At 36.4% G+C, this 24214-nt stretch overlaps 1 protein-coding gene across 2 annotated transcripts in view; it reads right to left on the reverse strand.

Moving 5' to 3' along the window:
• Nucleotides 1-7342: 7342 nt before the first annotated feature.
• The window catches only part of CNTN3 (contactin 3), a 340485-nt gene continuing 323613 nt past the window's right edge, over nucleotides 7343-24214 (reverse strand). For both annotated transcript variants that reach the window (XM_050778567.1, XM_050778566.1), the window contains exons 21-23: nucleotides 12094-12206; nucleotides 11309-11477; nucleotides 7343-9320 (exon numbers count right to left, since the gene is read on the reverse strand). In XM_050778567.1, the coding sequence (XP_050634524.1) occupies nucleotides 9220-9320; nucleotides 11309-11477; nucleotides 12094-12206 (383 nt within the window). In that variant the 3' untranslated portion in view covers nucleotides 7343-9219. The remainder of the gene's footprint in view (nucleotides 9321-11308; nucleotides 11478-12093; nucleotides 12207-24214) is intronic.

Raw genomic sequence — 24214 nt, forward strand, 5'->3', positions numbered from 1 at the left:
GTTCTAGTGATCTATTATACAGCATGGTGACTATAAGAATATTAATATGAGTGTACTGTATATTTCAAAATTGCTAAAAGAGTGGATTTTAAATGTTCTCATTACAAAGTAATAAGTGTGAGACCTGATGACTATATCAATTAGTCTGATTTAATCATTCCACAATGTATACATGTATCAAAACATCACATTGTACCCCATGAATATGTACAGTTATTTTTGTCAATTAAAAAAACATAAATATTTAAAAAGAAAAAGAGACTCAAAACATGCTGCTGGGAAGGATTTCAAAGACTTTCTATTTCCAGCCCATTAGTTTAATGGATGAAAAGCTTCCTGGGATTTTCTGTATGTAGGAAAGTGACTATCATTTAGAAAGTGACAATGGATCTGATGTTTGTCCATGAAAAAGAAAAATGATCAGATTGATATGCTTAATTAAGGAACTATTCTTGAAATCATAATGTTGAACTTAAACTCTGTTTTCATATGCGTCTAGCTCAATTTTTCAAAAACACCCCACAAATATAAATAAGGCTGACTCTGTGCCAAGATGTCATGCATGTTTTACTCATGAAAAGGTGAGGGTATCTAAAAGTCAAGTTTACTCTTTACCTACAAAGGCTTTACAACAACTAAAGCACTGAGATCTGAAGATGCTATGGCAGACGAGGGAGGAAACTGTCTAATGTTTTCCTATGTACTTTTTTTTTTCTTTTACCAATACCATGCAGTCTCAAGGAAGAATAATTGGAGTTGAATGCTTGGGGACTCATGGCCCTAACATTATTTACATATGACCATTTGGGTGACTTGTTCCTGAGGAGTAAAGGAAAGAAGGCAATTTCTCCTTTTTGATCTCCCCTTTGAACCTCAGAAAAAGCTGTGGGCATCTCCTTTCAATCTGGCATTTGCCATGTCAGTTTTCATCTTGAGTAGCAAGCAAGTCTACAAATGGGATCAATGAAAATGACATAAAATACAGAATAAGATGCATAAAGCATTTGAAGTATTAAGAATCTGGCACCAACCTTCTAATTCCTGCAATATTCTGAATAATGAGAGAAAAACAAAAATCAAATAGAAGGCTGGGTGCAGTGGCTCAGCCGGTAATCCCAGCACTTTGGGAGGCCAAGGTGGGCAGGTCACTTGAGGTCAGGAGGTGAAGACCAGCCTATCAACATGGTGAAAACCCATTTCTGTTAAAAATACAAAAAATAGCCAGGTGTGGTGGAGGGCATCTGTAATCCCCAGCTACTCAAGAGGTTGAGGCAGAATTGCTTCAACCTGGGAGGTGGAGGTTGGAGTGAGCCCAGATTGAGCCACTGCACTCCAGCCTGGAAAACAGAGCAAGACTCCATCTCAAAAGAAAAAAAAAAAAGAAAGAAAATTGAATATAAGTATGGAATATGAGGGCTTACTTGTCCAGGTGCTGGCATAGTAACTTTATATATATATATTACTTTATATATTATATATATATGAAGCTCTGGATGAACGAACTATCCTTTCAGATGGATACTGTTATTATGTGTATTTGACAATAGATCCTTAAACAATGATTCAGAATTTAAATATGCTATTTATTTAATATACTAAATAATTTCTCATATACTAATATATATATGAGAGAGTATATATATGTGTATATATATGAGAGAGAGAGAGAGCAATTATTATGCAATAGAGGCAGATACTTCTCACTTACATTCTATATGTGAGGGAAGAAATTTAAAGTGGTTAAGTAACTTACTCTAAAGCACAACGCAAATGAGCAACAGAGCCAAGACTTGCTGGCTGATTCCAAAGCACATAATCTTTTTGTTTTTAGACGAAGTTTCACTTTTGTTGCCCAAGCTGGAGTACAACGGCGCGATCTCGGCTTACTGCAACCTCTGCCTCCCGGGTTTAAGCGATTCTCCTACCTCAAACCTCCCGAGTAGCTGGGATTACAGGCGTGTGCCACCATGCCTGGCTATTTTTTTTTTTTTTTTTTTTGTATTTTTAGTAGAAACGGCGTTTCAGTTAGCCAAGCTGGTCTCAAACTCCTGACCTCAGGTGATCCGCCCGCCTCAGCCTCCCAAAGTGCTGGGATTACAGGCGTGAGCTACCGCGCCCGGCCCAAAGCACATAATCTTAATCATTTCCCAAACTCTGCTCTGTCATCATTCCTAAAATACAATTTATGTGTAACTACCAAGACTAGATTGCTGAGCTCACAGCTCTGCATAATTTTCTTACCACCAATATGTTGCTCAGATCTGGAAAATCTTCCCCCAGGCAAGTTCCCATCTGCAGCAAGTCACTGCCAGTTGCTTGGGAGCATTCTAAGTTCCAACTTCTCTCCTTAGCAGCTGGGGCTCATCCAGCATCAGAAACACCTGTAGCCTGCTGGCTGCCTTTTAAACAGCATGGTGGCTATAAACAGAATGCTCTCTGTAGGACTTAATGAGTCTCGTAGTCTCATGTGTAGAAGTATGAGGATGTGTTATTTTAAAGAAAATTCTCTTTTAATGACTTTTCAGTGAAAGGTGAATGTCTGAAAACGAGTGAAGTATTTTCAATCATGATTACGTTGGAGAAGAGAACTTCCACTTATTTTCCCCTTTGCCTTTTCTTTAGACTCAAATCTTGACCTACATCCACTGTTCTCTCCCTCCTAAGATTAGTTCATTACTATGAAATGAATCTTCTGAGTGATGGAATGAGGCAACCAGATTCTTCCTCACTGCCTCCCCCAGATTCTTTTCACATTTCTTACCATCTCCTCTTTTAGAGGAGGGGTGGCAGAAGGAAGAAATGGGCTTTTCCTACAGAAAGGGCATGGCCAGAGGTTGCACAGAGACAAACTGTGTTTAATTTTTTCAAGGGAGATGACTTTTGTTCATATGGCAATAGAAGCCAAAAAGATCACCTTTAGAGCTTCCAATCCCAACAGGACCTTGTCTGTCACTCAAGGGTAGTAGCCCTGGCAGTTGGAGGTAAACTGCTGCAGGTAAGAACATGAAAACAGGACTCTCTTCTCATAAAGGGGGCACCTATTAGACATTCTTCGCATGACTTCCTTTTACTCAATATATTGCTCTGTGCCAAGACTCTGTAAAATTCCTCAGCCCCTCGGACTCTTCAGACTGGCACTCAGAACTTCTCTGCACCCTAGACCAGACTTGCCAGGTCAAGTGACTTGTTTCCGTTCCATTACCATAATTCACGAGGGACACTTCGAATCATGTAAGGGCTTTATTTACTTAAAGGCAGAAGCATTCCTAAAACACAAGCGGCGCTTTGAATCTCTGATCAATCATCTTTCTAAATAATGTCCTTCTGAATAAGATTGCTGGCTGTCATTTGTGGTAACATCATCAGATATTGGCCATCTGGGTCCTGCTTTGAGAGAATAAGGATTATAGCCCGTATAGACTGAGCTCTTTTGTGTGCCCAGTATTGTGCTCAAAGCTCTATAAACATACTTTAGTCCTCACAACTACTTGGGCATACACACACACACACACACACACACACACATATATATTTTATGAGACAGGGTTTCACTCTCACCCAGGCTGGAGTGCAGTGGTGTGATTACAGTTCGCGGCAACGTCTGCCTTCCAGGTGCAAGCAATCCTCCCAATTCAGCCTCCTGAGTAGTTGAGACCACAGGTGCACACCATCATGTCTCACTAATTTTTGTATTTTTTGTAGAGATGAGGCTTTGCCATGCTGCTGAGGCTTGTTTTGGACTCCTGAGCTCAAGTGATCGGCCTGCCTTGGCCTCCCAAAGTGCTGGGATTACAGGCATGAGCCACCATACTCGGCCTGGGCGTATACCTTTTTCACCCTCAAATTTCTCTCTAGCCCCGTCCCTCTGCTTTATCGCTAGAATGTAAGGTCTCTGAGGGAAGGAGACTTGTCATATCACTAGTCCCAAGATGAGTGATTCATCTGAAACTCTGGATGAATGAACTATCCTTTCAGATGGATACTGTTATTATGTGTATTTGACAATAGACCCTTAAACAATGATTCAGAATTTAAAGCCTAATAACAATAATATTATTAAGTTAGACAATGTTACTGAGTACCCATGAGTCAAGCTATGATGACAGTTTTCTGTGATTAGATCATGTAATTCCTCATGACAATCCTCCAGGTCAGGTCTTTTTATTGGTGGCATTTTAGAGATGAAGCTTTTTGTTTTGGAGGAATTCACCTGCTTGCCCAAAGTCACACAATTATTTAGGAACATGGCTAGGATTCCAACCCACATCAATGACTGGGAACCAATTTGTTAATTTTCTCTATGCAGATGGCCTGTATTTATTTCAAATAAATTTTATAATGCCTCTTATTCTCTTAATCATCATATCTTATTATTTCTAGAGGCAGCACAGAAGGAAAAATTAAGCAAACAAAATAAGAGACAGTGAGAGAAAACGATGACAAATCCACAGGTTTAATTTAACAAATATGTACTGAGCACATAAAGATGAGTCCTGCACAATAAGAGTACTGTGCCAGGGATTAGGATCCCAACGAACATTTCACTGTACGATCTTTGAAGTTTAGCTTTGGATGGGAAGCCAATTTTGCCTGGATGCTTCAGAAATACCAATACAATCATCACATTGAATGGACATTTTCCACTTCCTCATTAGCCAGTCTAGATATACATTTCACATTAGCTTTCTGTCACATTCTACTGTCAAATGCCAAAGTAAAGCCATGAATTTGCCATCCTTATCATTACTCTCTGTATTTTCCAGGTAATGTCCAATTATACAGCACCTAATTCTTACTCTTCCTCACAGTATTCATGATCAAAATAGAATTCTCAGGCTCTAAGATAATTTCAGCAGGCAGAGTAAGAATAAAGAATAAGAATGAAGACTGACAAATAACAGATGCATTATTTACTTACAAGTTTAATTCAATATGCATGCATTAATTCTCCATGCAAGTTCAAGAGGTAATTATCACCTACAAGTAAAGCAAGACATGTTGATTTAGGGCACTGGGCTCAAATAAAAACAGTAGAAAAACCTAACGATTTAAATGAACCATATCCCAATCTGTTTACATATTTTCTTTCAAAAGAATGGTACAATTTACTAATTGCTAATTTTGTAATTGCTGCTGTGGGTTGATTTTACCTCTAATATTTACTGAAGTGTATCCAAATTATAATGAATATCAGTGCAATTTTCATTTTTAAAAAGGGTAAAATACTTTAGAAAAAATGAACCCAATTAAGATTAATTTTAAATAAAAAAAGCTGGCATTATGAGACTATGAGACAGCAGGGGGGATTTTAATTGGGAAAAAAGAACATGTAACATCCTAATCATTTTGCATTCTATTTATGTCACTGAATTAAACTGTGTGGTTTTCACGGAAAACAATGAAACTATTGCAAATCAACACACAACATCTTCAAATTTTAAAAAAATATATAATGAAAGTTTAAATTTTTGCATACTATTTATTTAAAGAATTCTGGATCTGAGTCAGTTTTATCTTGGATAGCTTTTGGTGTAAGAATTAGAGAATATCAAAATTTACAATAGCTAAAGGAAGAATTCACATATTTTTAGTTCCCCAATTTAAAATATGATAAATAATAGAACAAAGTACACTGCAAATTGATACTAGAGATGCTTACTCAGAATCTCTAGATCTGGTAAATCTGATTTCAAGCAGGATTAAGAGTCTAATCATGCATAGAGCTCAGAGGTTGCAGCCAAAGTGTGTAGGTTAGAATCCCATTTCATTACATCCTTGCTAGGATGTGCTTATGCAACTAATTGTCCTAAGCCGGTTTCCTCATCTGTAAAACAGGCTTGATAATGGACCCTAACTAATGAGATTTTTTAAATTTTATTTTTTACTTTTTATAGAGATGAGGTCTCGCAGTGTTGCCCAGACTGGTCTTGAACTCCTGGCCTCAAGTCACCCTTCTGCTTTGGCCTCTCAAACCACTGGGATTACAGGTGTGAGCACTTGCCCCTGCCATTAATGAGATTATTGGGAGGATTAATTTAGCAAACACAAAGTGCTTATCTCAGAGTCTGGCATGGAAATATATGTTATTTAATATTATCAATGTTATATTTCAACGACAAAATAATCTGATTCCAGAATCGCTTCACCCTATCTCCTAGAAACTCCTGGAATCATAGTTTTCTTCTCAGCAGAATAAGATCTAAAGAGAGTTAAAAAATTTAAAAGCAAAGACATCCCCCTTCAAGGGGTTGTCTCCTGTCTTCCATTGTATACATTTGCCTAATGATGGGAAGATGATGGCTCTAAGCATCCACACACATTTCATTTACTGCCTCTCAGCCCTTGACATGGGTAACACCAATCACTTCAGTTCACAAGAGAACATGTCAGCACAGAGTTTAGCATTGGCTGGAGATCTGACCACTGTGAGAGGAAAATGCTAGGATGGCCTCTATCCAGGAGACAGAGAAACTAAGGCTTAGAGAAGCTATGGAACTGGAATAAGAGCACACGGCCAGAAATAGGTAAAGGTGTTATTTAGAAGGCGGTATGATTCAAAGTTGACTTTCTGATTTTGCCATGCCAATCAGCCTTGCCTTCTGCAGGAGAGAGGACATTAACACTGTTTCAGTGCTATAATCTGTTTCTGCACATTTTCTGGGTCATTCCCCTTCATTAAGGTGTACTAATGCACCCATTACCACTGTGCTTAAATCTAGACTCACACACATGCACACCCAGATACAACCCCTATAACATAGTTTTCCCACTTAATTTTCTTGCCTCTAAACAAATCTTTCAATTATCATGTAAGAAAATGATTGGTATTTTAGCTGTCCTTCTCCTTACATCAACAATAACATTTGAAACTGTTTAAAAACATCTTCCACTAAAATGTTGGAAATATTTAGAATATCTATCATAAGGATTATTTAAAAGCAAGTCTCTAACACTGATACCAATGAGGCAGTCTATGAACAACTTAATGCATTGATATTAATTTTAAGAAAATACTTGTCAAAAATGTGGGAGTAGACATTTGTAATCAAATAAAGTCAGACAAAATTAGATACCATAATTCTATTAGGTGAATTTTCTGCTTCCCCGTTCTTCAACTTCTCCCCACAGCTGAAACACCTGTAATGTACAGGTCATTGTCTCAAATTGCTGATTGTACTAAGTCAGTAGGGCATATAAATATTTTTAAATATCCTGCTAAAAGATGGAAAAGTTAAATGTTGGCTGAAAAGTTTAAGAAACGATAGCCTTAGCGTAACTATTATGGTAGTCTCCTATTCCCCCTGTAGACATTCACGATACCACAGTTAATACTGCACACGCATTTGCTTGTTATAAATTTTATTAGAATAGAAAATAATACATACAGATAACCATAGGATACACACACAGGAATTGAAAGATAAATTTTATACTTTTCAATATGAAACAAAGTACATATCTCATGGAGATATATTGCTAAAAACAACATGAAACAATAGAGCAGTCATCTTGGAAATAAAAAGTATAGGAACATATAGGAATTACTAAATAATAAAAAGGTCCAACTTCATTACATGTAGCATAAAATACAAGTATTGGAGAAAGTGTTTCCCTACTTTTGACTGGAAATAACAATGGTCATATGAAATCTACTAGTCATTCAGATTGTTTCAATATATACAGTATATATGGACCTTATAGAGAAAGTTATAAATATTTATTCTTTTTGTGTATGATGACTTTATCTTAAACGTAATCTCTAAATGTAAAATACTGCTTTATGGTGATATCAGAATTTCCCTAATTTTTAATCTTTCTTGATATCTGAACTGTTTTCAAATTCTGATATCGTTGGAAATATGAACAAGTTCCTGCAAAATGTGAAATTGGTAGGAAATAGGTAAAAAATTGATTTTGCAATGTTGAATACTCAATCTGTCGATTTTAATTTATTCTTTATATATTGCTATGAAGTCATGTCTTCAACAATTTTTTGAAAACCACATATTGAAAGATTGAGTCATACATATCAAAGTCAGCAGCATCGCCTTGGTTCTATTACAAATTTAACTCAGGAACTAAAAAGTCTGCCAGACTCACTGAGATAGATGGTGGGATCTCATTAAAAAACCATCTCTGCCATCCAAAAAGAGAGGGTCCCTTAATGGAACTGGAAATTGAAATGAGGGATTTTGTGGATTTTGTTTACTATTTGGGTTGAGATTCAGGTCATTCCTGATTTTTTCCTCTTGGTTTTAATGAAACCTGAAAGCTTGTTCATAGCTGTGAAGGAAACAATTCCTTTTTTAATTTAAAAAAAAAACTGTTTTTTTTGAGAAACAAAAAAATGTGATCATTTGAATTTTAGAATGTAACTGAATGAAACAATTTTAGAATGCAACTGAATGAAACAGAATGAAGCTTGAAAATCTGGCTGGTCTTCATGACTTTGATGTGATTAAATAAATTCATACTAATATTTTGCACGGGTCCATTGCATTTGGGGTGACAAAGCACTTTCATACTTCCTTCTTTATCTTTTAAAAATTAATTCATGGGCAAAGGCTGGTCAGATAGGTATTAGTATCTCTCTATTTTATAGAGGAATAATTGAGAGGTACAGACAGCAGAGTGATTTGTAGAGTCTTACAACCATTTAGCAGTATACCAAACCAAACACCATTCTTCTCAGCCCCAGAGTAGCATTTCCCAACAATGCTCTTTTGAATCACATGCCACTCTTCTCCAACAAGATAATTTTTAAAATGTATGCTTCATCCTTGGGGACTTAAATCAGCATTTCAAATTGATACTGGTTAAGTCTTCCAAATAATGCTATTATAATGGGAAAAGAGCATTTGAATTAAATGAAGGAGTCTTTCAATGTAAAAAGAAGTTCTCATGCGTGTGTGTGTACATGTGAGAGTGTGTGAGTCTTTATCCATAGGCAGTGCTTAAACTCATAGCTAAAGAACATTTATATCAAAAGTCTGAAGTATGTAATATGTAAATTCCTTTGGTTTATCAAGTTAATATTAAGGCATTTCAGATTCCCCTAAAAGGATTTACTGTTTTTTTAAATTATATTCATATTTACCTATAATGAAGTAGAAAGTTAAAAATAAGAGTTGAAAAAAACATGCATAATCACTGCATTTCATGAAAGTACATTTTTGGTAATGAAATAACTTTCCAATAAATAATAAAAAGGAGCTAATATCACCACAGGGCATATACAATAAAGAACAGTACTATAGGCAGATAACTTGACATAGGGTGAACATTCGAGATGGCTGAAGTGGATCCTCTTGCATCCATACCTGTCAAAGATGATGAACAGCTCATTAATAAGGATTGTACAATATGTAATCAGGGTGCTAGAGACTGGATGTTTGTGGTGTTCCCCCCAAATTCTTTGTTGAAATCCTAACCCTCAATGTCAGAGTATTAGGAGGTGAGGGCCTTTGAGAGGTGACACTGAATCTGCCAGCAACTTGACCTTGGGCTTCTCAGACTCCCCTCCAGAACTGCAAGAATTAAGTTTCTGTTGTTTATAAGCCACCTGTCTATGTAATTTTGTTAGAGAAGCCAAAAGGGACTAAGACACACAGTAAAAGCAGTATCTCTCCTATTAAAACTGAATCACTACATGAACCTATGCTGGCAACACAAGTTGTTATTAGCCTTCATTTTATTTACCAATGCAGCATATACTAGTTGCCAAGAGTAACTATAAAAACACTAATGTGTTTTAAGTTTTCTTAAATGATTCTAGGCTTTGTTCATCTACTATTATTTAACTTTAATTGAAATTGGAAAAACAACTTAATCATTATGAAAACAATTATACTTGATCACAAACAACTTTGAGATAATTCAATGGTTTAATTAAACAATGCTTCATTGGTAAGGGTTTGAAGAGTCTGTGCTTGTTTCTATTTTATGCATTTCCAGATAAATTATTACACATAATATAAAACATCATCTTTTAAAAAGCAGTAAATAAAAGCACCATTTTCATAGAGATGGCCCTGTGTGGTCACTTGCAAGCTCAGCAAGACAGCAGATGTCAGATGAAAAGGCTACTCTTGACTCAGCAGCCCTAAAATGCTAAAATAACATCTGTCCCTGCAAAAGCCTAGAACCTATTTCTTTTAAAATTGCCACTTTGCTCATATTATAATGCTAATTCTATGCCTTGCACCATTCAGGGAACAAGAAGCACATATTCATTATTTCAAAATCTAAATTAACAGTAATAATAAACTTAATTTCTAGTTTTGCTCTATTGAAGTGCATACAGTTTTAGAGAGTTCTATAGTCCAAGATGGGTTCTGTAGACTTTTACATTGCAGAACTTAGTTCTGAAATAAGTAGTTCCTGTTTTCTTAGTATAGCTTTGTTTGTTTTAGTCTAAGTATGGCAGTCTTTATGGTTTTACAGAAAGATAAAATTCCTCCAAGTTTTCTATTTCCCTTTCTCTTCAGTTACTAATGTCTGCCATTTTGTTTTCCAAGATTAAAGACAAAACTTTCAGTCCTGATTGCCCAATACTATAGACTAGGCCATGCTAAATGAATGGAAACAGGGAACAAAGTCATTTATGTCACTAAGAACTATAGAATAGCATATGAAGTCAAAATGGGCTCTACAATAGCTAAACTGAGGCCAGAGAACTCCAGACCTGGGATTTAAAAGTGAGAATAAAATTTATTCTAGCATTGGCAGTTGATAAAATATGCATACCAAAGTCTGCTTCCAACTCTAAACATATAATTTCCATAGTAAAATAGGTTTTACTTGGATTTGGAAAGGAAAAATTAATATGAACCTCCTTGGAAGCTAGGAGAAGAATTTTTAAGGAGTCTTTTAGTTTGGCACAGGTAAGTGGTTTAGGACTTTGACAATGTTAATCATTCTATTTAAAGAATTGATAAGATTTATCTATAAGTTGTAGGAGGCAAATAACTAGATTATTAAAGATCTTAAGTGATTAGGGAATTCTGCTTTTATAGGAGATCCAAAGGGAAATTTAAGTAAAACTCAGAATGAGGAAAAAAAATCAAATTAAAGGAAGTTTTGCTAAATATTTTTTTACATCTTTTCTTCATGCCCTCATTTTTTTCTCCCTATTTTGCACCACTCTTGAGGGGTTCCTTTTGCCCTCGTCTCACCTACCAAAACCTTACCGGCATTTGGATGAAAGGCTTGCTGGTAAGAAAGAATGGACAGAGGGACACTGATTGACTCACTATGGGGGAGAGTAACCTGATATCAATAAAGTAAATAATGGCTTCCACCAACTTACTGGTTATTCGTGGAATCCTGATCTGTTCACTACTGGTCCCATCCCCTCCATCTGTTGTGGCCTTGACTTCAATAATGTAGTCCTCTTTAATGGGCAGCAAAAGTTCAGCTGAAGTTTTATTTGTGTTCAGTACTTGTACGTTATTTTGACTGCTAGTCCTATAGAAAACCTAAAATGCATGAACAGATACACTTACTTGTTATATTGCCCCTTTTTGTTTTCTTCATAGAACTTGTCATTCTGAAATTAATGAATTTTGTCTTTCTATATCCACTAGAATGTAAGATTCATTCATGACTCTAATTGTAAGTCTTGGATTAGAGGTTAGCACATGGCAGAATCACCAGGTTCTCAAAATCAGGGAGGCTTGGGAAGAGTGAACTTCTCCCATGGAAAAGCCCAGTTAGGCTGTGTAGTTATGAGGCTGGACAGATAAGGCAGGGACATAGTGTATGGGCCTTGAATGCCTGACCATGGAATCACAGCCAATATTTTTATTTATTTATTTTTAAGTAGTATATAGGTGAGCATCAATAGTAGCAAACTAACACACAATTTGGAAACATTGTGTCCAAAATTCCCACTTGAACAGAATTCTTTCACTTGAAACCATATTTAAGAAGACATTTTGAAAAATTACCCATTTTATGGAAAGTTTGGTATCTTTGTCAAAATTAGATTACATAAACCATATCAATATATAGAAAAATTCACTTATACCTAGCTTCTCTTGAAAAGTACTGCCAAAATTACGAAAATGAAGCATTGCAAATGAGAAAACTTACTTTATATCCTGTTACTTCTGACTCATTCTCCATGGCTTTAACTTGCTCCCAATTAAGTAACACTTTAGTGTCTGTGGCATTCCAAACAACATTTCCTGGTGGCTGACTGGGAGCTTGAAATGCAAAATGAGAATTAAAACAGATTGAAGTACAAGAAGTGATATTTTACACGGAGGAGATGATGGCTATTACAGGAAGCTAGTGGAAGTAGAATGGGATGCCTTTGGTAATGCTTGGTGTAACAGATGAAATCAGAAAAAAATAACAGTATATAAATTTCCTTTTTTTTAAGAAAGGTATTTCATTCATGCACCAAACCCATATGACACGTAATTTATTCATGTAACAAACCTGCACATATACCCCTGAATCTAAAATAAAAGTCCCAAAAAAGGCATTTCAATTAATGTGTGAGATAATTCATTTTATCATACTCATCATATACTTTAGAGAATTTCACACTTATTGTGCTTATGTCTCCTTGAAAACACGTTGATAGGGGAGATAAGGAAATTCCTTTATCTACCACTAGAGGGCCGCTTGTTCCTAAACCAAGAAAGGAAGGCGGCGAGACTTATTTTGACGCATACAGAGGCTGGAAGAAATTGCCAAATGGACAGATTAAAGTTGTATGAAATGAAGTGTACATGATTTTGGAGCCAGCCTTATATGATAAGATGGGCAAATTGTGAAGCAATCAAAAATAAGAATTGCTTAGATTTATTCCCGTGGAGTAATAGCTATACACATGAAAAATTGCAAGAGAGTCTATATTTTAAAGTCTTCGTTCTTCAGGCTTAAATCAATTTTTGAGAAAAATAAGGCAAAATGCTAAAAAGTTAATGAGAATTCCATTAGGGGATTAATGAAACTCTCTGCGGTTTCTAAACTTAGATTCATAATTTAGTTCCTTTTCATGAACACTGGACTGTAAACTCATGCTAAGGGGTGAGGGTGTTGAGGGATGGCTGATAGCATTTGTCAATAGCAACACAGGGCACTGGAAAAATCAGTTTCTTGTCAATAACAACAACAAACATAATATTATTCATTCAACAACAGCATCACAATTGCCCCCAGTGTTGAAATATGTTGTATTTGTAGATTTAACCACAGAATGTGATTTGGCTAACTGAATTTGTAATGGAAAAATGATATAAAACATTGGCTATCCGGAGAAATTTCTAAACATCATTGACTCATGCCATAGGGGAAATACAGCTGAACTTACAGATAGGAAGAATTCAAATACATTTATGAGTCTAATGATACCAAACAAGATTGAATTCCCGTGGATTTCTTTTGCTTATTGGGTCTTTTAACATATTTCTATGTTGCCTTTAAAATTATGTGATGTGGGTATTCACAATGAGTTTAGGTCAGCTAAGATTGTCGAGCTGCAATGCTCTGATAATAACAACAAAAAATGATAGCAGCTGCTTAGGGTTGAAATACTAATGACCATATTCTGGTTACTCAAATAATACGAATGTACAATTTTTAGAACATTTTCCCAAAGCCAGTGATTCCCTGTGGCCTGACAGCACTATAAAAGGACAGGTTTGGTTTGATGCAGCTGAGCTATACCACAGCATGGTTTGTTCCAACAAAAGGTGTGTGTTTGGAGGTTACAGAAAGTTTGAGTAATTTTGGTTAAATCACCTATACCAACATCAGCCTTCAGGGAGAAATGACTGCAAATACAACACTGGGGTTTATCTTGTATGAGTCACAAAACAGGTGGGCTGAATGAGTTCAGCTTGAAATGAATACTTTTTGAAATGACAAAAAGAGAAAAAAAAAAACAAAAAAAGGAAAAGAAAAAAGAAATAATAGGGTTGAATTTTGTTCTTTTTGAATCATACTACTGTTTTCTAAACATCAGATAGTCATATGTATCATTTTTGTCTATTTAAAAAAATAACTTGGTTTAAGAAAAATTAAACATCTATTTTACCTTCATCTCAATAATATTCACATAATAATTAGCTTGATGTGCTAGTTACATTTTTGGGCACTCTCTAAAATAAATGAATTTAATGCCTAATATAAAAATTTTCAATTTTAATAATGTTTGCGAACTACCTTAAAATCAACTCTTACCACCACTGGTAAGAATAACAGTATTTGGGAAATTTTGGACCAGATAAACTTTCACCCATGTTCAAAATGGTATTATTAGTAACTAATACTTAGTACACACCTACAATGTGTTAGGCATTACAGAACATGCTTTAATATCATTTACTTAATCCTCATTATATTGCATTGTAATAAAGCCCATTTCTGTACATATGTAATCTGGACCCAAAGTTAAAATTTAAAAAGATTGTATAAACATGTTCATGACAGCATTATTCAAAAGATGGGTAGACGAACAAAATGGGGTATTTACCTATAATGAAATATTATTCAGCCTCAAAAACATAAAATTTGGACACATGTTAGTTATAACATGGATGAACCTTGTGGACATTATGCTAAGTGAAATAAGCCAGACACCCAAAGACAAATACTTTATAATTCTATTTATTTGAGATATTCAGAATAGTCAAAAATTCATAGAGATAGAAAATAAAATGCTGGTTGCCAGAGGCTGGTGGAAGGGGAAATGGAGAATTACTTAATGAGTGTAAAGTTCCAGTTCTGCAAGATGAAAAGGGTTCTAGAGATCTATTGCACAGAAATGTAAAAGACTAACACTATTGAACTCTATGTTTTAAAAAGGTTAGTACAGTAAATTTTATGTTATGTGTACTTTACTACAATGAAAGGTTTAAAAAAACTTGCTAAGATACACGACTAGTGAGAAATATTACGTGGATTCAATCCATGTCTGTTTAAGTCCTCTGCGCCTTGAGAGGATTATGCTTCCCTGCCTAACTCTCACTGATGTTGGCCTTGGCTATGGGACTTGTGGTTCCCTGCCTGTAGACGGGCATAATTCTCCTTCTCATTGGCATCCCATAGATATAGGACTTCACCATAGGACTTCTCTCAACCAATGGAATGTGGATAAAAGGGAAATAGGCCACCCTAAGTGGCAGCTATAAAAGTTATTGAAGAATATGGTTTGCTTTCCTCTCTTTTCTCTTTGCCATGAGATTGCCATGTCCCAGAGATTGGCTCCTCCATCATTCTGGGTTCAGGAGTGGAGAAACAATGGATCAGATCTGAATCTCACTCATGATGAACATATAGTATGAGTTGAAAAAAAAAGTATAGTTTTAGGCCACTGAGGTTTGGGGGTTTCAGGTACCTCAGCCTGGACTAGCCTAATCTGATATAGCTATTAACCAGTAGTTTAGATAGCTCTGAAGCAACACAACGAACTTTTGTAAAGGTATGGAGTCAAGTAATGAAGTAGGAATGAGCAGGGGATAGTTGATAGTGTAACTTCTGGGACTTCTAATTTTACTTTTTGTATTTGAACCTGTGTGGAAGTGCAACCCAGAATAGGACGATTGAGTTCCAAATTTTATTGGACCTAAACTGGTAAGTAGTCTACATTTTGAAATTCTTTGGAAATCATTTGTCAACATTCATATCATACAGGTTTTTCCTGTCAACCTCTACCGTTGGCGGCATGCTAAATTAGAAAAAACCGGGAAAAAACTAATCCTAGTAAAATGATGATATATCACTAAATTTAAATCACAACACTAATTGAGAGGATACAAATAATCATTTCAGTAATTTTAAGTGTTACATAATGAAATAACTTTCTCTTGAGACGTTTTTATTATTGTTGTTCCTTAAGCACCCATCATGATCCTCTGTGCACCTGATTTTCAGACTCCTCAACATCAGCTTCATAGATTTTACTTACTCTGCAGATACTTGCCTGAAAACAAGTGATTACTATCATATAACCATGATTAGATGAAGCTGGGAAGCTGGGAATATAAGACATGTCTATCCACAGGAAAAATGGCTAAATAAATTGTGGTGTTCATCACAATGGAATATCATCCATGGGCAGTTACGATACAGTATACAGGTAACCAAATACACAGCACAACCTCCACTGCATAAGAGAAACTATTCATAGAACAGAAGTCTGGAAGGAAAGACAAATGATATTAATCATAGTATTTCTGAGTGATAGGATTATGAGTGAATTTTATTTTTTCTCTATAGATTTTTTCCCCCAAATTTTCTACAATAAATGTTTTCCTTTATATAATACAAAGTAGAGGTTGTTAAAATAAAGAATATTATTGCCTGGGGTTTTCAATGGTGATGTCTCACAGTGGTAACAGTGAAGCTGGCATTTACTTTCAAAATCCGAAATTTTAAGAACATATGTTTGCTGTGATTAATTATACAAAACTCAGTATGTTTCTCAACTCTTTTTCTTGGCCACCTGATGGTAATGAGATGACTTACATGATAAAAAGTTGTTACAACTAGTAGCTAGAAGTTACACTTTGCACTTAGACTTCACTTGAGATGATTATTAACATTCGTAACTAAGCTGCTTAAACATGTGGCATTGTGCAACAATCATGTAATCAAAAGCAAAAGTCAATTATGTGCCCCCCCCACAATAATAAGATACAGTTGTTTTGGAATCACTGAAAACTTTTATAAATGGATCTAATTTCATATCAAAAGAAATTGACACCATGTTTTAAAACACAAAAAAATCATCTACTTTTTAACTCATCTGAAACCCAACCTAGAATACCACGGTAGGTCTTTCTTTGATTTTTGGCTTTCAATGTCTGGGAATTTCCTTAATCAAAAGTTCTCCTTTGGATAATAAAAGTATGTGAGATTATAAACTATAAGGAGAACATTTACAATTGTCTAGAGCAGGGGTGTCCAATCTTTTGGCTTCCCTGGGCCACAATGGAAGAAGAACAATTGTTTTGGGCTGCTCATAAAATGCACTAACACTAACGATAGCTGATGAGCTTAAAAAAAAATCGCAAAATAATCTGATAATGTTTTAAGAAAGTTTATGGATGGGTGTTGGGCTGCATTCAAAGCTGTCCTGAGCCACATGTGGCTCACTGGCTGTGGGTTGGATAATCTTGGTCTAGATGATTCACAGGCAAGTGGGGCAGATTTTCAAAAAAGTGCCAAAGCTCTTACAAAATAAAGTTCATAAGTTTTACACATTTAGTCAGAGTTTCTCCTGATTCTTTATTAGTAGAAGCTTCCTGGTTGAACACTAGTAAAGTTCAATATTATACTGTTATCTTTCTTCAGAGTTTACAAAACCAGAAATGACTTTGCTGAAGCCCATAGACAGGGGGAAAAAACCTCCTAAATCTGAGGAATGTACATTAATTGGCTTGTATTCCATCACATGTGTGATGTGTGGTGTGTCATATACAAATATGATTAGGTCACATGCACTAAATCTGAGGAATGCACATTAATAGGCTTGTGTTCCCTCATATGTGTGATTTGTGGTGTGTCATATACAAACATGATTACTTCACATGCACTGTGGGATATCATGCACAGAAAAGCCAACAAATAGCATTCAGTCACCTGCAGGAAAATTCGCTTTTAATCTTCCCATGGCTTGAAGAGAAAGTTAGATTTGGGGGCTAGAAGGTCTTTAATATCCCCTCTATACTAACATCACAAAGAGGGAACAGGTCTGGAGAATTCTATAGGCAAGAATATGTTCCTACTATTTAGAAAGGAGGGTGGTCTAGTTTTCACTGTACTTAATTAAACTTATTATTTGGTTAACATCTATTTATGGTAATGATACTGGTTCTCCATTTCTCAGATAAAAAGCTAGTTTCCATTTTTAAAAATTTATCTAAGTAAAAATAGAAGGTCAATTTTTAAGAAAAAAAAATAGTAGGTATATATTAATAGAAAAGGTTGGAAACAATTGGCAAAATAGGTGGATCACATATGAAATCTGGCAAATTTTGCAATAATGTGTATCCTGAGCCAAAACCTAGACTGGACAATTATACAATTAAGTCATATATATATAAAATTTTAGAACTTCCAAATTCTGTTTGAGGTAGGAATAGTCATGTAATAAAAACCTTCTGAAATATTCAGACTCATTCTTTCAGCGCTTGCCTTATTCACATTTCCCTTTTACTTCCCCAAGACACACCTACTTGGAACAGATCATGGCAAATGGGAGGCAGGAGTAGACTGCGGCTCCGACTCGGATGGACAGAGTAGCATGTGGAGGCTTGCACTGTGGAATTTTCACTCCAGAACCACTGCAGGAATAAAACAGGAAACCCAAGAGGACCCACAGACCCTCTGAAGGAGGTGGATTGCTCCTGCAAGACCCAGGAGACATCCCAAATATTGTGAGTGCTCAAACTATGGAAGTGGGAAAGGGAGGTCCTCCACCCCCAAAACACACACCCCCACTGGGGAAACTGAAGGTCTAGTTTATGGGAGAAGATTCCCACCTTACCTGGAGCTGAAAGCTGAGTCAATTTAGGAGCTGAGTGAAATACAGGGGTAGAAGAAGCAGCGGGAAAGGCCCTGTGAGTTCACGGGTCCCCAAGCAAGCCACTCCTGCCTGGCATCACGGGGATCCTTCGGGAGGGTGACCAGAGGCACGAGGAAAACACCACAACGAGAAGGAAACCTCCAGCTAAACTTTGTAACAATTTGAACTGCTTGAGAAGCCTCCTGGCTAGAACTTGGGGGAGGCAGTAAATCTGGCATGCAGACTTGACAGGTGGGGGAAGAATTAGAGCCCTTTTCTTTCCCAGCTGGGAGGTGGGTAGCCTGGGGAAACTTCTCAGCCCTGCCCGCCCACTGCCTGGAAATAGACTTGTTTGCTGTCAGTGGGGTTATGGTGGGAGTGAGACTGGCTCTTTGGATTGCGTGGGAGCTAGGTGAGGCCTGTGACTGCTGGCTTTCCTTCATTTCTCTGACAACCTGTGTGACTCCGCAGAGGCATCCATAATCCTCCTCGGTACATAACTCCATTGACCTGGGAGCCTCACCCCTATCCCCACAGCAGCTACAGCAAGACCTGCCCAAGGAGAGTCTGAGGTCAGACACACCTAGTCCTGCCCCCACCTCATGGTCCTTCCCTACCCACCCTGGGAGCTGAACACAAAGGGCATATACTCTTGGGAGGTCTAGGCCCCGGCCCACCCACTGTTCCTCACCATACTGCCACAGCTGATGCTCTCTGGAAAGCACCACCTCCCAGCAGAAGGCCAACCGGCACAAAAATAGAGCATTAAACCACCAAAGCTAAGAGCCTTACAGAGTCCATTTCACAGCCCTGCCACCTCCACTGGAACAGGTGCTGGTATCTATGGCTGAGAAACTCATAGAGAGTTTACATCACAGGACTCTGTAGAGACAACCCCCAGTATAAGCCCGAGCCTGGTAGACACGCTGGGTGACTAGACCCAGAAGAGAGATAATAATCACTACAGCTTGGCTCTCAGAAAGTCACATCCATGGGAAAAGGGGGAGAGTACTATCAAGGGAACACACCGTGGGACAAAAGAATCTGAACAACAGCCTTCAGCCCTAGACCTTCCCTCTGACAGAGGCTACCCAAATGAGAAGGAACCAGAAAAGCAACTCTAGTTATATGAAAAAACAAGGCTCTTTAACACCCCCCAAAATCACACTAGCTCAGCAGCAATGGATCCAAACAAAGAAGAAATCCCCAATTTACCAGAAAAATAATTCAGGAGGTTAGTTATTAAGTGAATAAGGGAGGCACCAGAGAAAAGTGAAGCCCAATGCAAGGAAATCCAAAAAATGATACAAGAAGTGAAGGAAGAAATACTCAATGAAATAGGGAGCATAAATACAAAAAATGAAAACTTCCAGAAACACTGGACACATGTATAGAAATGCAAAATGCTCTGGGAAGTCTCAGCAATAGGATTGAACAAGTATAAGAAAGAAATTCAGAGCTTGAAGACAAGGTCCTCAAATTAACCCAATCCAACGAGCACAAAGAAAAAAGAATAAGAAAATATGAATGTCTCCAAGAAGTCTGGGATTATGTTAAACAACCAAACTTAAGAATAATCAGCATTCCTAGGAATAGAAATCTAAAAGTTTGGAAAACATATTTGGGGGAATAATCAAGGAAAACTTCCCCAGCCTTGCAAGAGACATAGACATCCAAATACAAGAAGCAGAAACAACACCTGAAAAATTCATCACAAAAAGATCATTGCCTAGGCACATTGTCATCAGGTTATCTAAAGTTAAGAGGAAGGAAAGAATCTTAAGAGCTGTAAGATAAAAGCACCAGGTAACCTATAAATGAAAACCTATCAGATTAACAGCAGATTTCTTAGCAGAAACCCTACAAGCTAGAAGGGACTGTGGCCCAATCTTCAGCCTCCTCAAACAAAACAATGATCAGCCAATAATTTTGTGTCCAGCAAAACTAAGCATCATATGAAAGAAAGATACAGTCTTTTTTAGACAAACAAATGCTGAGAGAATTCTCCACTACCAAATCGCCACTACAAGAACTGCTAAGAGGACCTCTAAATCTTGAAGCAAATCCTGGAAACACATCAAAACAGAACCTCTTTAAAGCATAAATCTCAAAGGACTATAAAAAAATACAATTTAAAACATAAAAACCAAAACCCAAAAACCAAGGTACACAGGCAACAGATAGCACAATGAATGGAATGGTACCTCACACCTCAATACTAACATTGAATGTAAATGGCCTAAATGCTACACTTAAAAGATACAGAACTGCAGAATGGGTAAGAATTCACCAAACAAGTATCTGCTGTCTTCAAGTGACTCACCTAACATATAAGGACTCACATAAAAACTTAAAGTAGGAAAAGGTATTTCATGCAAATGGACATGAAAAGCGAGCAGGAGTAGCTACTCTTATATCAAACAAAAGAAACTTTTATGAAGCTGCAGTTAAAAAGATAAAGAGGGACATTATATAATGGTAAAAGGCCTTGTCCAACAGGAAAATATCACAATCCTAAACATATATGCACCTAACACTGGAGTTCCCAAATTTATGAAACAATTACTTATAGACCTAAGAAATGAGATAGTTAGACAATAATAGTGGGGGACTTCAATATTCACTGACAGCACTAGATACTCATCAAGACATAAAGTTAACAAAGAAACAATGGTTTTAAACTATACCTTGGAACAAATGGACTTAACAGATATATACAGAACATTCCATCCAACAACCACAGAATACACATACTATTCAACAGTGAAGGGAGCTTTCTCCGATAGATCAAATGATAGACCATGAAATGAGCTTCAATAAGTTTTAAGAATTTAAGAATTGAAATTATATCAAGCACTCTCTCAGACCATAGTGGAATAAAACTGGAAATCAACTCCAAAAGGAACTTTTAAACCCATACAAATACATGAAAAGTAACCTGCTCCTGAATGATCATTGGGTCAAAAACAAAATCAAGATGGAAATTAAAAAATTCTTCAAATTGAACAACAATACAGACACAACCTATCAAAACCTCTGGGATACAGCAAAGACAGTGCTAACAGAAAAGTTCATTGCTCTAAAAACCTACATAAAAAAAGAATTAAAGAGCACAAACTGACAATCTAAGGTCACATCTGAAGGAACTAGAGAAACAAGAACAAACCCAAACCTAGCAGAAGACAGGAAATAACCAAGATCAGAGCAAACTAAATGAAATTTAAACAACAAAAAAATACAAAAGATTAATGAAACAAAATCTGGTTCTTCAAAAAGATAAATAAAATTGATAGACCACTGGCAAGATTAACCAAGAAAAAAGAAGAGAGAAAATCCAAATAACCTCACTAAGAAATGATATGGGAGATATTACAACTGACACCACAGAAATACAAAAGATCATTCAAGATAACTACGAACACCTTTACTCACATAAACTAGAAAACCTAGAAGAGATGGGTAAATTCCTGGAAAGATACAACCCTCTTAGCTTAAATCAGGAAGAATTAGATACCCTGAACAGACCAATAACAAGCAGCAAGACTGAAATGGTAATTAAATAATTACCAACTAAAAAAGTTCAGGAGTAGAAGGATTCCCAGCAGAATTCTACCAGACAGACATTCAAAGAAGAATTGGAACCAATGCGGTTTACACTATTCAGCAAGATAAAGAGTGAACCCTCCTTAATTCATTCTATGAAGCCAGCATCACCCTAATACCAACACCACGAAAAGACATAACCAAACAAGAAAACTACAGACCGATATCCCTGATGAACATAGATGCTAAAATCCTTAACAAAATACTAGCTAACTGAATCCAACAACATAACAAAAAGATAGCCCACCATGATCAAGGAGGTTTCACACCAGGGATGCAGGGATGTTTTAAAATACACAAGTCAATAAATGTGATACACCACATAAACAGAAATAAAAACAAAAATCACATGATCATCTCAATAGATACAGAAAAAGCATTCAACAAAATCCAGCATCCCTTTATGATTACAACTCTCAGCAAAATCAGCATACAAGGGACATATGTCAATGTAATAAAAGCCATCTATGACAAACCCACAGCCAAATTATACTGAATAGGGAAAAGTTGAAAGTATTCCCTCTGAGACCTGGAAGAAGATAAGGATGCCTACTCTCACCACTCCTCTTCAGCTTAGTACTGGAAGTCCTAGCCAGAGCAATCAGAGAAGAAAAAGAAATAAAGGGCATCCAAATCAGTAAACAGGAAGTCAAATCATCACTGTTTGCTGATGATATGATTGTTTACCTCAAAAACCCTAAAGAATCCTCCAGAAAACTCCTAGAACTGATAAAATAATTCAGCAAAGTTTCCAGATACAAGAATAAGGTACACAAATCAGTAGTTCTTTTATACACCAACAGCGACCAAGCAGAGAATCAAATCAAGAACTCAACCCCTTTTACAATAGTTGACAAAAAAAAAAAAAAAAAAAACCCACTTATGAATATACCTAACCAGGAGATGAAAGATCTCTACAAGGAAAACTACGAAACACTGCTGCAAGAAATCATAGAAGACACAAACAAATGGAAACACATCCCATGCTCATGGATGGGTAGAATATTGTGAAAATGATCATACTGCTAAAAGCAATCTACAAATTCAACGCAATTCCCATCAAAATACCACCATATAAAAAACAATGCTAAAATTCATATAGAATCAAAAAAGAGCCCACAAGCAAGACTAAGCAAAAAGAACAAATCTAGAGGCATCACATTACCTGATTTCAAATTATACTATAAGGCCATAGTCACCAAAACAGCATGGTACTGGTACAAAAATAGGCACATAGAACAATGGAGCAGAATAGACAACCCAGAAGTAAACCCAAATACTTACAGCCAACTAATCTTTGACAAAGGAAACAAAAACATAAAGTGGGGAAAGGACCCCCTTTTCCACAAATGGTGCTGATATAATTGGCTAGCCACATGTAGGAGAATGAAACTGGATCCTTATCTCTCACCTTATACAAAAATCAACTCAAGATGGATTAAGAACTTAAATCTAATACCTGAAACTACAAACATTCTAGAAGATAACGTTGGAAAAAACGTTCTAGACATTAGCTTAGGCAAGAATTTCATGACCAAGAACCCAAAAGCAAATGCAATAAAAACAAAGATAAATAGCTGGAACTTAATTAAACTAAAGAGCTTTTGTACGGCAAAAGCAACAGTCAGCAGAGTAAACAGAAAACCTAAAGAGTAGGAGAAAATCTTCACAATTTATTCATCTGACAAAGGACTAATATCCAGAATCTACAATGAACTCAAATCAGCAGGAAAAAAACAAAAAATCCCACACAAAAGTGGGTGAAGAACATGAACAGACAATTCTCTAAAAAAAAAACATACAAATGGCCAACAAACATATGAAAAAATGGTCAACACCACTAATGACAGGGAATGCAAATCAAAACCACAAAGCAATATCACCTTACTCCTGCAAGAATGGCCATCAATAAAAAATAAAAAAAACAGTACATGTTGGTGTAGATGCAGTGCTCAGGGAACACTTCTACACTGCTGGTGGAAATGCAAACTAGTACAACCACCATGGAAAACAGCATGGAGAAACACAGTGTGGAGATTCCTTAATGAATAAAAGTAGAACTACTATTTGATCCAGAAATCCCACTAC

Source organism: Macaca thibetana, chromosome 2 (genome assembly GCF_024542745.1).
Source record: "Macaca thibetana thibetana isolate TM-01 chromosome 2, ASM2454274v1, whole genome shotgun sequence".
Lineage (NCBI taxonomy): Eukaryota > Metazoa > Chordata > Mammalia > Primates > Cercopithecidae > Macaca > Macaca thibetana.